At 51.4% G+C, this 14,873-nt stretch overlaps 1 protein-coding gene across 1 annotated transcript in view; it reads right to left on the bottom strand.

Moving 5' to 3' along the window:
* Window positions 1-1,831, bottom strand: part of TOP1 (DNA topoisomerase I) — a 65,861-nt gene extending 64,030 nt beyond the window's left edge. The window contains exons 1-2 of the mRNA XM_053958569.1: window positions 1,707-1,831; window positions 1,186-1,210 (exon numbers count right to left, since the gene is read on the bottom strand). Coding sequence (XP_053814544.1) covers window positions 1,186-1,210; window positions 1,707-1,739 — 58 coding nt within the window. The 5' untranslated portion in view covers window positions 1,740-1,831. The remainder of the gene's footprint in view (window positions 1-1,185; window positions 1,211-1,706) is intronic.
* Between the last annotated feature and the right edge of the window lie 13,042 nt (window positions 1,832-14,873).

Genomic DNA, 14,873 nt, shown 5'->3' with positions numbered 1-14,873 from the left:
GTCAAGCAGATATTTTCAACCACCTTTTCTGTCCTCTACCATCTCAGCAGTCAGGGGACAGCTCAGAGCTCCTCACACATCCCAAGCAGTGACAGTAAAACACACGCACAAAGGTTGGTTGTATACCCTCAAATCCCCTTCACCCTACTTAAGCCCTTCAATTTGACACCTATCAAATGAGGCAGGCTTGCAATCAGCTTGCTTCCTATAAAAATGAATAAATTATCAGAAAAAGTTAGCAGTCATCAGGCTGATTAGAAAAGACAATATTGTATGTCTGTATATATATATATATGAACATAAATATACATATAGATAGATATGCATATGTATTCATATAGAAATATATACATATACAAAAAATTATATATAAGTGTGTATATATATATATTAAATTACAGGACTCCTGTAAATGTTTCTGAACAAAATGAAGTTAGCTTGCAAAGTCCCTGAAGTGATGCTGTCTACCTTTCTGGAATTGTCTACACTATGGTCTGTTAGGTTTTTTTGAAGTAGGTTTTTATTTTAATTTTAAAAAAAACCCATCTAACAAGGTAAAGTCACATCATTTAAATAGCCAGGAAAAAAATAAGACTGATCTTAAAATGGATGCAGCAGCTTCTTTTAAAGAGCAACATGTTGCAATCACCTTTCATTTTAGGGGAAGGGAGGCATTCCCTCAAAGGAACAGAGACGGGGAGCAGTGGGGGGAGGGAGCCTGCGATTAAAAAAAAATAATAAAAAGCGACTTGGGATTTTTATTTTTTTTTTTTTTAAGCTAAAAACTTTGCTTTCCCCTCGGTTACAAGGGGCTGGTGCCGGGGATGGCGGCCCGGTGCCTCCGCAGAGGCGGCTCGGCGGCAGCTCGGGGAGGAGGAGAAGGAGAGAAAAGCCACAGAGAGAGAGAAAAAGAAAATGGCGCAGAGACTAAGTCCCGACCGTCGACAAGGCGACTTTCCAGGGAGGAATCGGGGCCCAAAGGCGACCCCGGCAGCGCCGCTGCGCTCGGATCGGGGGCCTGCGGTGCCCCCACTCGGGGCGGCGGGGGTCGGGGGGGGCCGATCCCGGCGGGAAAGGGGCGCTTTTGGCAGCTCGATGGGAACAATGGGGCCGGTGAGCGCGGAGCCGGGACTTAGTCTCTGGGACGCCATGTCTGTGCGAGGGGCGCGCCGGGGCCGCACTCACCGTTCGCTCGGAAATCCGCCTCGATCTGCGGGGAGAGCACACAGGGACACACCGTCAGCACGCCCGGGTCCGCGGCGCTCCGGGGGACCCCCACCCGCGCCCTCACCCTCATTTTTAGAGGAATTAAATACTAAATGAGAAAAGCCCGGCGCGATGCGGAAGGTGATGGGGGAACCGGTGAAGCGCCCCCCGGGCCCCGCACAGCTCATGAGAGGACCCCTCCCGAGCCCCCCAAAGGGGAGCGAGCCGGGGAAGCGTGGCAGCCGCCCCCTCCCCTTCTCAGCCCAGCCCGGGGGTCACACGCGGGTGCCCGCTCCCACCGCCCCCCATCCCACCGCGGGGAGACAGCTGGGCTGACAGGGCTCTGTCCCGACTTATGGGGGCGGCCGCAGGGCACGGTCCCCCCGCTGGGGTTACGGGGGGTGGCGAGGCGGCCAGCCCAGGGCCGGCACGGGGAGATGCGAGCACCGCGGCGGGGGTCCCCCGGGAGCGCGCCCCGCGGGCGGCCACGGGGCGCTCACCTGGGAATCGTTGTGCAGCTGGTCCCCGCTCATGCCGGAGGCGCGGGCGGCCGGGCGGAGCGGGAGGAGCGGCGGGCAGAGGAGCGCCGGGCGGAGCGGGACGCGGGGAGCGCAGCGCGGTTGTGTAACAGACTAAGTCCCGGTTTCGGCGCTCTGCGCAGGCGCGGCGCCTTTTAAAGCGGCGGGGAGAGGCCTGACGGGCATGGGGCGGGAAGCGGCCGCGCGCGTATTTGCATCCGAGCCACGCCCCCAGAGCCGGCATGATTTGCATGCGGACCACGCCCCGCCGGCGTGACCGCTCCGACCCGCTGCCCCTCCACCGTGCGCTGCGCCGGCTCGCTGCTTTACATATCCGGTCCCGCCCCTTCCTCTCCTTCCTCCAATGGCGCGGCAAACCCAGGCGCTCATTTACATGTGAGCCCCCGCCCCTTCCCCGCGGCTGCCCGGCCCGGTGCATTGTGTAAGAACTCGTGCTGCTCCGTGCGTGCAGTGCGCATGCGCTACCTCCTCGCCCGGCCGGCTGTATTTGCATACCGGCCCCGCCCCTGTCCGCAGGCCCCGCCCCCAGGCCCGCATGGCGGGCGGGCTGCTCTGAGGGGAGGCGTTTGCGCTGCTCCCCGCGATCAGCCCACCGTGACAGCCCCTCGGACTGTGGGGCCCTCAGGGCTCCTCCTGAAGTCCCGCCGCGCCAGACCCCCCCCACAGGCACCAGCTCATGGGCAATTAGAGCATTTCCTAGTGAGAGGAGGCGAGCGGGTGCGCGCACCTGTCCCGCAGACCCCTCGCTATCAGTCTCTGTTATCTGTGTGGCTGACCCTCGCTGTCGGTCTCTGTGCGCCACCGCACCAGGCTGGAGTGCGGAGGCCGCAGGAACCACGAGGAGATGCTGGGGTGGGGATGCAGATCAGGCAGGTTTGGGCTCACTTGACTCGTTTATGTCAAGGACAGCACTGGTGCATTGCATACAAGAGCATTAAAAAGGGATCAGCCCGCAAGGTTTTTCTTCTGGCATAAGCAGAGTCTTAATTTTTTTTTCTCCTGCAAAGAAATGGAGGGTAAAAGGGGGCCAAAGCTTTATTTTCTTTTAGATAATGTGATAATGAAGCACGTGCCTGCCTAGAAAAACACCCCTCCTTCCTCAGCCCAAACCTGAAGACGTTTATTTCTGCTCCGCAGCAGCTCTTATAAACGGGTTTTCTTGTCGGTGTACTAAATGGCAGGTTTAGTATGCATGGCTGGTACGTGTCTCACAGGACTGCCTCCAGTCTTCTTGGAGCTTCCATCCTCTGCTGCAACACAGACTGTACCTTTCCTCAGCTTCTTTACACAACCAGAGCTTTGATTTGACACTAAAATAACCTCGCGCTGCCAGGCTATCTGAAGAGATACATCAAAATGTAAGCAGTGACAGCAGCCACCTATTTGCACTGCATATTTATATCCTGCAAAGGCAAAACTCTGTCACTTTCTTACCGTCTTCAGAAGAGGATCTGAGGACTTCCTTTTTTTACCTAGAGCAGACAAATATTTCTGGAGCTGTTTATTATGCAAACTGCTTTAGTCACTGTTAGATTTTTAAATATAAACATAATGAAAGGGCTGTTTCAGACACCGGGAAGAGGTGTGTGCCCCTGGCTCACAAGAATGAGGTGAAAGCAGGCTTTGCCCTGGGTTTGAGCCCCTCCTTGCTGCCATCCAGGGCTGCAGGGCTGTGTCTTTTGAGACAGCCTGGGAGCGGGCTGGCACCTCCTGCTTCCAACATTAGAAATTCCTAAAAGCTCTTCCTTTGAAGCAGCAATTTCACTTTAAACCTCACATCTTTGTCTCCCCGACAAGCCCTGCTCAGGTGGCTGTGCCTGCCACAAGAAAGAGACCCGCCACCATCCCCGGCACGCTGCAGCTGCAGCCAGCCCTGCGCAGGGGAAGGCAGCCCGGCCCCTTCCAGCAGCTGCCACCTTCACAGGCGTTTTTGCAAGCACGTCTGGTTGCAAAGCAGAGCCCCCGAAACCGGCACACGAGAGGTTTAGCGCTGTGCTGCCGGTAGGAGCCTGCTGCCAGCCGGGCGGGACAGCTCCGAAGGAACAGGCAGCTTCCCAGTTTGGTATCTCGGGTCCTGACAACGACCGCGGCAGCAGTGCCAGAGCCATTAGTGACGAGCAAATCCTTGTGCTCGAATGTCAAACACCTCTCACTCCACGGAGGGAACCTGCAGCTGAGACAGCAGCTTCGAGCTGTCTCCCAGGAATCTCTTCCCATCTGCTGCACGGAGCCGTTCGAACTGGAGCTGGAGCTGTTCGAAACCCACCTGAACACAAACCTGTGTAACCTGCTGTAGGTGAGCCTGCTTTAGCAGGAGGCTGGATTGGGTGTTCCCCAGAGGCGCCTCCCAAACCCAGCCATTCCGTGCCATCCGTTTTGTCCCCGGTCTTCCACAGGGTTATCCTGGAGCCTGCAGGGAGTCCCGGCTCTGCTGTTAGAGGCAAAGAGGCAGGGAAACATACAGCTTGTTCAAAACACATTAAACCGTAACACCTGTGTGGCCCCATCTGTTGCAACGAGCTGTATGATAAAAAACCTTTTGATCTCCAAACCTATAACCTGCAGCACCACCGTCCAGGAGGCTGAACCTCCCTCACCCCCTGCCACGCTGGCATCCCTTGGGACACGAGGGGCTCTGCCAAAGGAGAGGAAGGCTCGTATAGGGCTCACCACTCTAGAACCCTGGGAAGTGGTCGTGGCCCCAAGCCTGTCAGAGAAGCATTTGGACAACGCTCTCAAGCACAGGGGATTCTTGGGGTCGTCCTACGTGGGAGTTGGACTCGGTGATCCTTGTGCATCCCTTCCAGCTCGGGAGATTATGATTCTAAGCAGCCCTTTCCACGGTGGAGGCTGGCAGTGAAGGGGTTAACGTGCTAGGACCTGCTTCCCTGGCGAGGCTGTGCACATCCCATCAAGATAAATGGGGGAAGTTCACACCTCGGAGTGCTGTGTTCTCTCTCCAGGGCTCCCTGGGACCAGTACATCACCATCGGGTTAATGTAGCCTAGGTGATTGCCTGCAAAAAGAAACAGCTGGAAACTATGTGTTTAAATTAAATCATAAATCACCCAGGATACAAACCCAGTAGAAAAGCCTCCAGTTCTTGATCCTGGTGAATTGTGAGATTTGATTTATCTGGTGCACTGGGCCTCACGCTGTGCTCAGGGTGCATATTTTGGGAGAGGGAGGTGGGTGCTGTTTTCCTGGCCAGCTTTGCAGTCCTGTGTCAGGATGGGATCCTACACCGTTCTCCAGCCTGGGTCCCCACCCTCGTGCACGGACCAACACAAGGCAAGAAACCTCGACATCCAAACCCCTAAACCCTCCACAGCCCTCTTTCCATGCCTTGCTCTTAGCCTCAGGTGAAGCCATCTACATTGTGTTCCTTCAATTAATTCTCCTTTATATTTAACTTGATTATATGATGCATTTCAAGTTTGAAAGCAAAACAAAACTGCACGTATACACTCGTATCTTGGTATTTTTGATTACAATATCAAAAATTCAGGCCTTAGAGCTTATTTTGGAGTGCAGAAGGAAGAGCACAATGCTGCCAACTCATTCAATTTTATTAGCAGTTCCACAGATCCAGTTTTCCTTTATATAATTTTGTAAAAATCTTTACTTTTGTCAGAGGCAGTGGCCAGTTTCTAGCATTTATGTTTTAGGAGGAAAAAAAAAGCAACAAAACCCCTCCATCTGAATATGAAACAAAAACATTTTGCTTGTGAAGAGGTAACAAAGAACCAGTAACAAAATACATTTAAACCCCAAAATCTAATTTTTAAAGGCCTGTAATGATGTTTTTAGTCTCAGCTCATTTGTAAGAGCTATGGTTTGGATATTTCTATCACTACTGTACATTTTTTTCACAGCCAGAGACCTGCCTGATGTGCAGGATTCCCAACTGGCGTCATCCTCCAAACCTGCTGTCTCTAGAACCAAGTGACACTGGTACAAAATAAGAACAGTCAGATACACTCATATTTCATTAGCATGACCTGCTCAAAACACTCATACTTATTATGTACTGTCGGATGCATTGAAACTAAATGATCTCAGTGCTCTGAAAGAAATGCACTTTAATAAACTGCAGCAATTATTCACAGTTTTATATGTAAGGCAAGGGAGCAAATTAAGCAGAACCAGCAGATACAATTTTAAGTGGGAGCTTTCAAAGGTCAGTCTTAATTACTGAGTTTCACCTGGGATGCGAGAAGCTTGCAGAAGTCCTGGGAATTACCAGTTAGAAAACAATAGCTGATATCACTTGAACTTCATTATGTCCTCATTTGCCTCGGTTAAGGGAGACAGCAGTGCTGGAGAGGTTGGTGTAATGGAAAGGAGAACATTCGGATCATAATCCAAGGAGCGTGTACCTGGATTTTCAGCTAACGTTGCCAAGCACATACACACACATCTGCCGTGATGGCTTGTGGCTGCTGCATGGCCAGTGTGTAACACCAAATGCAGTCAGGCACATATATCCCTCTGTGCCTCATTGCCTTCCTGCTCCTAGCAAATCAAAGTGACTCTCCTGCTTGAGAAAACAATGAGAAACCCATAAACAGCACCTTGCTTCAGCCTGGCCTCCTCATTTGGCCGTGCAGAGCAGTCAGTGCCCGGTATTTGCAGATTACCCCACCCCGGGGCTCCCGGCAGCAAAGCGTGGGTGCTTTGGGAGCCCCAGAGCACGTGAGAAAAGCCACCCTTGCGTAACGTGGCAGGCGTGGGAGGCAATAGGATGGCTCTTTTAGAGCGTTCACATGTTGCAAATATAGCTGAGATAAGGAGCCATTTCATATAATCTCTGCCCCTGGAATGAATTTCTCATGAATTTAGGCTAGCTGGTTTCACTTTTATCGCCTGTAGTTGATTTCAGTGGCTGTTTCTCACAATGTGACATAATTCTGTGATGCAGATTCCTGACATTGCAAGGAAAAGTGTCCAAGCATTTCTATTCACACCAGAACTGCTATTCAAAAATACCCAGAGTTAAATTTGGTACCCACAGTTAATAATAAATGGCTCTCCTTCACAGTACAATGAGATAATATTTCCCCTGTCTACAGTTTTCCATCCAAAGGAGAGAAGAATCCCCATTTTGGGAAAGAAACTGCTCACTTGGAGTGTTTCCATTTCTGGAGTTGCGCCATGTGGAGAATGCTGGGCCCAACTCCAGGAGATCCAAGCAGCCTAAACCCATCCAAAATCCACGGGAGCTCTGATACTCGTCGCTCCAAGTGCCAGTCCAGACGTATCCCAGAGACTGGCCCTGCTGAACTCGGGAACACTTTAGAAAAGGAGCCTTTAAAGACTTTGCTCGAGTCAGTGGCAAGCACTGAAAATTCAGCAGAGACTCTTGGCACAGCTTCCCTGTGACGTGCCAGTTGCCATCGCCCTCCTGTCCCATGCCAAAAATCTGCTTTTAGCTGGAGGGCTCTGAGACAGCCTAAGCTCAGCCTAGCCTGGAAAACTCAGTGGAAGAGAGCCCCGCAAAATGTGGGCAACTAACCTTAAGCTGGCTTGCCCTCCAGGCTGGAGAGGGGTCCGGCCAAACGTGGGTGCATTCCGACTTGAAAGCTCGAATGAGGTGTGAATTGCTCACGCCTTAGTCAGGAGGTGACAGGTGGCCCCATTAATGGCTTTGTTAGCTTTGGTGGCCCCATGCAGTGGGAAGGAGAGCCCTGTGCTCGCAGGGCTGCTCCGTTCCTGCTCCGGCACAGCTTTCTCTTGGTGTCTGTGCTCACTGAACCGCTGCTTTCTCACGGCAGGGATGGCCTCAGGAGTGCTGTGTTCTGCTTGGGGCACCCAGCTGTCTGGGGGATCCCACTCTGCACTCCTTCCAGCACAGTCCTTGGACAGCCAGAAAAGCTGTGGCAGCTCTTCCCGAGTGCCTCAGCTCTCTTCTGCAGCTCTTTCCGAGCTCTGGATAGACCTGGTACCCTCGTGGCACAAAAAGAAAATAAACCAGAAGGTCTTTTGCGAGTTGACACTTGGTAAAGGTGAGATAGAGACCAGCCCTCCTTTTGGGGCTGCAAACCTCTTACTTTAAGGAGGGTCTGGTGTAGGTTACCCTCATTTTGGCCTCTCTGTGCTTCAACTCATCATCTGGCAGATGAGGCTCATGGTTCCTCCCTGCCAGTGGAGGTGAGGGGGTGAGAAATGCAGGTGTGGGATCCTCTGCTGATCAGGTGAGAGTGACCAAAAGTAGTGGGGGCATTTTCAAGTCTGAGCTAATCAGCCTGATTAATACTCCCATCACTGAGCAGCTGTAGCTCAAGGCGGGGTCTGTTAAGGGCTCTCCTCTCCCTGGAGGCAGGTTAGCTCTTAGCATCCCCTCCCAGGCCATCAAACTGTGCCTAGGTCCAGCCTGGGTGCAAATCCTTGGATTAATATCAGCGTGTGGTGAACCGTCGTCAGAAGTAAGTGTAGAACATGTCAGGGCTGTTCATTCAGGGCAGGGCTGCTAGGGCTCACCCCACACAGAGCAAGCCCAGCAGCTCCTGCACCCTGGGTGCTAACCATGAATTCCTGAATTCCACGTCACAGGCGGATGCAACGTCCACAGCCAGCATCACAACAGGCTGCAGAGGTTTTGGAGGGGTGCTAGTGTCTAAGCCTGGGGCTGTCCTGCTGTCAGGCTAAGGCTGCTGGCTCTGAAAATCCAATGATCAAATCTGTACGTTAGATAGCCCTGCTTAAAAATGCCCATATCACTGGCTTTAAGTATATTTATCATGGTTTTTGCTGGAACATAAATCTTTCCTAAAATAACTTGCAATGTTAGTATGGTAACAGAGCTATGAAAGCCAAAGCATGAACCCTTGATCAGGAAATCCACCAAAGCCTCAAGTGGAAATAACTACTTTAACATAATTTTGTCAAGGAGGAAGTAATGAAGATACTTTATAAGGAAACAATAATCAATTTCAAATAATGACTGAAAATAATTATGAAACTGATTTTTAAAATAATGATGTTTTTGGCATGCCTTTTTTATTTTTAAAAGAGGGTTGTTATCTTCATTGGAATTTAGATTTTTAAACTCTCTAAACCCTTCTGGAACATTAAGAAATATTTCCATGTCCTCTTGATAAAATGTGAGATGAATATTGTCAAGGCCAAGGATTTCATACTTCCTTTCAAAAATCCCTAGCCTAGAAATAATGAGACTAGATTTAAAATAATAAATGTGACTTTCTGTTTAAATTCTTTGCACTGATGTCTTGGAGGTGCTTTTTATTATCTTTTATTAAGATGAGATGGAATAGAAACATAGACCAGATCCACTCAATATAGCTGCACTGATTTAACACAGCAGCAAATCAGTTTAATTAGATCAGTGATTAGACCTTATGTGAGCACTGCTCCATGCTAAGGGAAGCGTACACTGAAGGTGAATTACATCTTTGGATCAGGGAAACAAACTGCTGGCTTAATAATAATAACAATAACAACAACAACAAATAATAATGACAATAACAACCACAACAACAATGTTTTTCCTTTAATACAGATTTTTTTTTTCTGGATGAAGCCAGAAAATGGGCAGGTAAGTGGTGAGGAGGGAAGTTGCAATCACCCCCTGTGTCAAGGTGGTAGGATAAACTTATGGTGGTAACCTCTAAAGCCTGTTCAACAACGTGTCCTTGTCTGGTTGGGCAAGATGGAGCAAGGCAAAACACGCAGATCATAACTAGAAAAAGGATTGTCCAGCAGATCGAGTCCTTGGTCCGTACCATCTATGTCTGACTCAGCATTTGTGTCAGTAGAGAGAGAGATAGCCAGGCAAAAAGCATCACTGCTTTAGAGAGCCCAGGTGCTGTGGAGACAGCTCAGAGATGTGGATAAGCAGCTATCTAAAATGGTATTTAACCTGATCTAAGGCCTCTGTCCGATGCTGATGAGGATGCTTATCTTTTGCTACTGCTCCCAGAACAACAGGAGCTCTGTGTCTGCTTGGAGAAGGGAGTAGAGCTGGTCTGGGCACACACACGGGCAGCTGGCAGCAGGATCAGCCCTTCTAAGACAGGGAGCTTTTCTTAGTGTGTCTGAGGGTTTCTTGCATGCAGCCCCAAGACCTCCTGGCAGCAGGCTGTGACACAGACAGCAGATGACTTCCTAAGGCTTTTATCAGGGTAGTGCACCTCTGAATTCATCACAGAGATATGTGAGTATTAACTCTAGGTAATAAAGCAAGGGTGTGCAGGTGCAATTATAAGGAGAGGCTTAGCCAGCTCTAAGTACGTGGTTTGAAATACAGGCTTAAATATCTTTCTGTAGGGCTGGCATAAGCGGTGTGTTTGTAGGAAAGCAGCCTGGTGGCAAAGCAAAGCATAGCTTGTATCACAGCTCAGCCACGTGGATGTGAAGAAGCCTTAAAAAAGACATAAAAGTAACAAGGAACCCATGGGAAAGTGTCACTTCAGAGCCTGGAGCTAGAGTGGGAAGACAGAAACAGTGGTTTTGTCTAGCTCTTGGTCTCCCCGAGTTCCTGCTGCTGTGGACTGGGGCACATATTTCCCTCCAGGCACACAGGAGAAGCTCCACGAGCCCATTGCTGCTGCTGCAGCCAGGCTCTGTGGCTCTGAGGGGAGCAGCCAGCAGGGACATTGTGGGGGAGATAGGAGGAGGAAGAAAGGTTCTGGAGAGGATGGAGATGCAACTGCTGTCTGCTTCCAGGCACTAAGTGAGAACCCACCTGGGTGGGACCAGCTCCTTTCTCACCTCCAAGCTGGGCCTCAGCTCTGGTTGCTGCTGTCCCGCTTTCCTTTTTTAAGACCCTCCAGATGCAGCAAAAGGAAGAGAGTGGGAGATGGGGCTGTGCAGCCATGAAATGTCATAGAGCAGCAATTTCCATTCATTCTGCCCATGAAGACCACAGCCCCTGCAGTGCTGGGAACTGATTTTTGATGATCATACTTAGAGCAATCAAGATGCAGAAGAAATAAATGCAAATACACTGGGCCAGCTGCTGGCACAATCCTGAGCCAAAGCCACTCTGAAAGCAACAAGAAAGGTTTGTTATGGTTCACAGAGCTCCAGGAAGGGTCCCAAGCCAGACATGCAGAGGGGAGGGGACACATGACACCAGAGCAGCTACTTACTTCCAGTGTGGTCTGGAAGCACAGGGTGAAATCCTGGCTCCTGGGAAGCTGTGAGTGCTGAGCATCAACACCAGCAGAAAACGTTTGAGGTGTAAGAGAGCTCAGTGTCTGAGTGACAGGATCCTGATGAGCCCTGACCTGGCTCAGAGAGGTGCTGGAAGGGTTTTCCCAGGAGTATGGGCAGAACTCTTGGGCACACGAGGTGTCGGGCAAGTGAACAAGCTGTCACTGTCAGGTTTACACGATGTGCCTCGAGCGTGTGATGCTGCTGAGCGCTTTGCCAGCTCTGTGTCTTTGTTTTGCATGGAGTGTGTTGAAATCAGCCATCCTTCATCTGTGTTGTGTTAGCTGCTGGTAAAAACACAAAGCATGAGCGTGGTGATGCACAAGGGCTGCAGGCCAGCTGCTTGAATTGCCTGCCTGAGGTCCCAGCGTGATCCCGGTGGGGATGCCTCTCTCCCAGGAAAGCCTTTGCATGGCTGGAGTTTCCAGCCCAGCGTAACAGAGGGAAGCAGCACCAACTCAGCCTGTGCTGCTGCGCCAGGGGGTGAGGACTCAGGAGCTGTTTCCCATGCAGCGGTGCCAGCTGGCAACCTGGTGCAGGCAGCTCACGAGCTGTAATCCAAAATAGTTCCCAACAAGTGGGCATGGGCCAGGCTGGGGCTGGGAGGGGAGCATGGCATTGTGCCCTCTGTGGGGTGTAGGCTGTGCACCCCAAAGCTCTGCCATCCCCATCCTGTGCTGCTCCTGATGCCAGAGAAATCCCGCTGTGCCTCCTCCCTGGAATGAGACACCCCAGGCTGGCAGGGACTGCTGTCACCAGAGCAGGGCACTCATTCATAAATCCAGCACTGGCCAGGATGGGGCTTAGGGGAGGAGTTGGAATGGAGCAGGGAACAGGGACTGCTTTGTTGGGATGGAGCTGGCCTGGAGGGTGTGTGAGCATGGATGGAGCTGGGGGAAGAGGATCGGTGGCTTTGTGCTGGAAAGCTCATGGTCAGCTGCTGCTTGCACTGCTCGTGGCATGGCTCAGCCCACCCGTGGCTCCCAGCAGCACCCTGAGCCCCTGCCTGGAGTCAGCACATCCCAACCTCTGCTCTGTTCTTCCCAGAGCAGGCCTGGGAACAGCTCACAGAGGGGAATGGTGTTGGAAAAACCCCCTTGTGCCAGCACACAGGACAAGCCCCAGAGACTGCAGGCTCTTCTGGCTGCTCACTTGCTTGAGGGTGCTCCTCAGAGCCTCAGTTTTGCCATCTGCAAAAAGGGTGATGCTATCTCCTTGAAGGGCTTCAGAGGGAAAATCCTGCAGGAAAAGCTGGCAAGGACAGGAGCTGCCATCAGCATTGCTGGCTCTGAGGGAGGATGGGGACAGGTGCTGAGCAAGGTGAGAGGGTCCCAGCTAGCAGAGAGTGGCAGCCCTGAGCTTGGCAGCAGCTCATGGGTGCTGGGCAGACTGTGGGGCAAGTGTTGCCAGTGCCCACGGCCGTCAGCAGTGCCCATAATGCCTGCAAGGATCTAATCCACATCACACACGCTGCTGTGACACCTGCAAGGTATGAATGGAGTCACTGGGGTCCTCTGCAGCTCCTGGGTGCAGCACCTGGCCCAGGCATTCCAGCATCATCCCCTTCCTCACTGAGATGGGCCAGGTAACTGTGATTTCATCAAGGATGGACTCTGGGATCTTCCCAAACCCCACCACATCATCATTATACTCTGCCTCTCTGCCTCACCTTGCTCTGCTCACACTGCTCCAGCAGCCCTGGAGTTACTCCTGATTTACACCTCATCTGGCCTCATTTTTTCTCTCCTTCGTACCAAATTGCTGGTGTGTGTCTGAGATCCAATTATTTTCATGACCGTTATAAAAACTAATAAACTTCAGCAAAGCCTCTGGAAGCCCCATTGCTGTGTTTGTGCATCTGTGTGGTCACCAGGGCAGGAAGCATTAGAGCTGTCAGCACATCCAGGCCCATACAGGCACCCCCGGGGCAGTCAGCCGTGGTCATAGTGCTCAGGACCATGTACTGCAACTGCCTGATAGGTAACTTAAATATAATGAACTTGATCAGCACCGACCCAAATTGCTGTGAGCAAGAGAGCAGGGGGAAAGGGCTCTGGGAAGGGTTTTCTGCTTCAGCCAGAGAATTACTGTTGGCCCCTGAGCATAAATTCACATCCGTGGGTGAGAAGGTGCTTTTGCCCTTTCTGTTCAGTCTACTCCTGTCTCATGTACCAGTGTCAGTGTGACTGTGTCGCATCACACCCCTGTCCTGAGGCAGGGATGGGGACATGGCCCTGGGAGCAGCTGATGGTCACAGTCACCAACAAAGGCAGGAGATGCCCCAAATACAAGTGCAGTGGATTGGAAATCTCCTCAGCCCTCAGTTCCGTGACCTTTGGGGCCTCCAGTCCCTGATTAGCATGGGCTTTGTGCTGCAAGGGGCTTTGCTGGGTCCTAGTGCTGCTGCCCAGTGGAGGCCCCCGAGCCTGGCTGTCTCCCCCTGCCATGGGCTAAGTGCTGCCCGTCCACCAGTGCTGGAGCAGCTCCTTCTTGCCATGGATGGCATCACGAGCTGGCTCAGCCATGAGTGATGTGCACTCACAGGTCCTGCCCTCCGTCCTCCACCCAGCCATGCATAGCCCGTGGTGGCACTACACACCAGAAAATGAATTTTCAGGGCCATACCTTGAAATGGGCAGCTCAGATTTGTTTCTGAATTACTGTGCCTGGCTTCCTCTCTTGAATTGGGGCTGGGGGGCTGTGGGAGGGGGTGGTGGTTCTGGAGAGTAAAAAAATCTCAATGCTTTATTACACTGGTCTGTCCTCCAATTGCCCTGATCACCTCTCCCTGCCTCATGCCAAGGTAAATGAGAGGAAAAGTCCCGGGACTAGGGAGAGGCTGGAAGACTGTGTGGAGGGGGCTGTGGGTGGGGGCACACGGCTGAGCTGCATCGCCTTGTCTCCCTCGATGCATTAGCTCCTTTTCTGCTGCTCTCTGCTGCACCCTTCTGTGGCGGGGTTGCAGGACTGATCTGCCCTGTTAGCAGCTCCATCAGCAGCCTCCAGCCCTGGGAACCAGGAATAAGGAGCAGCAGCAAAGCATTAACATGTCTCTGGTCTCCCCTGATAATTAAAGAGCCCTACAGATGAGCAATTTTGAGTTGCCTGTGTGCCTGCTGAAATCTTCCACCACTTGCCAGCAGAGGAGCCTGCCTTGTCAGTGCTTGCAGCTGACAGCACCTGCTTGGATTTTCATGTTTTCAGACTGGTCATTTTTAGAATTCAAAAGTTGCAGCCCATTTAATTTTTTTTTACGTTTCATTCATCTTGGCAACTGAAAATAGCCTGAGCAGTTTCAGATCCCTTTTTTGTTCTTCTTTGTTTTTGAAATCATCAGTTTCATTCTCAGACAATCTCTTTGCTGCAAAAAAAATAATAAAAGAAATATGTTTTCAGATAAAGAGAATTGTCTTGGTTTAGAAGCTACTGGTAGAATGGCCCAAAAAAGTGCCACCTCCATGTGCTCTGTGACCATAAATCCTGACCATAAATCCTTGCCAGATTCTCCCACTGGTAGCCAAACTGATCCTGAGTGATCAGTGTCAAAGGGCTTATTTTTACAATTCAGAAATGGATTAGATATTGTGCTTCTGAATTTCCAGGGTACTCACCACAGGACCAGGGCGTGGGGCTGTGCATGTTTGGGGTTGCCTTGTGCACAGGATGAAGGCAGCCCTGTGGCTCTGGGCTCACACAAGCCCAAACCACTGTGCCCCAGTCCCCCTCCTCTGCCCTGGACACACACAAACTGCATGAAGCATCTAACTAAAAATGAAAACTGAGGGATACTGTGATTTCAGATTAAAGTGTATTATCCATGTGCATTTGTGCAAAAGCCACAAAACACAGCAGAATGCTCAGCACTGTGACATCAGGGAAGGGAAGGGAAGGGAAGGGAAGGGAAGGGAAGGGAAGGGAAGGGAAGGGAAGGGAAGGGAAGGGAAGGGAAGGGAA

This window comes from Vidua chalybeata, chromosome 17, assembly GCF_026979565.1.
Source record: "Vidua chalybeata isolate OUT-0048 chromosome 17, bVidCha1 merged haplotype, whole genome shotgun sequence".
In the NCBI taxonomy this organism is placed as follows: Eukaryota; Metazoa; Chordata; class Aves; order Passeriformes; family Viduidae; genus Vidua; species Vidua chalybeata.
This window is presented reverse-complemented; position numbering and strand designations above follow the sequence as displayed.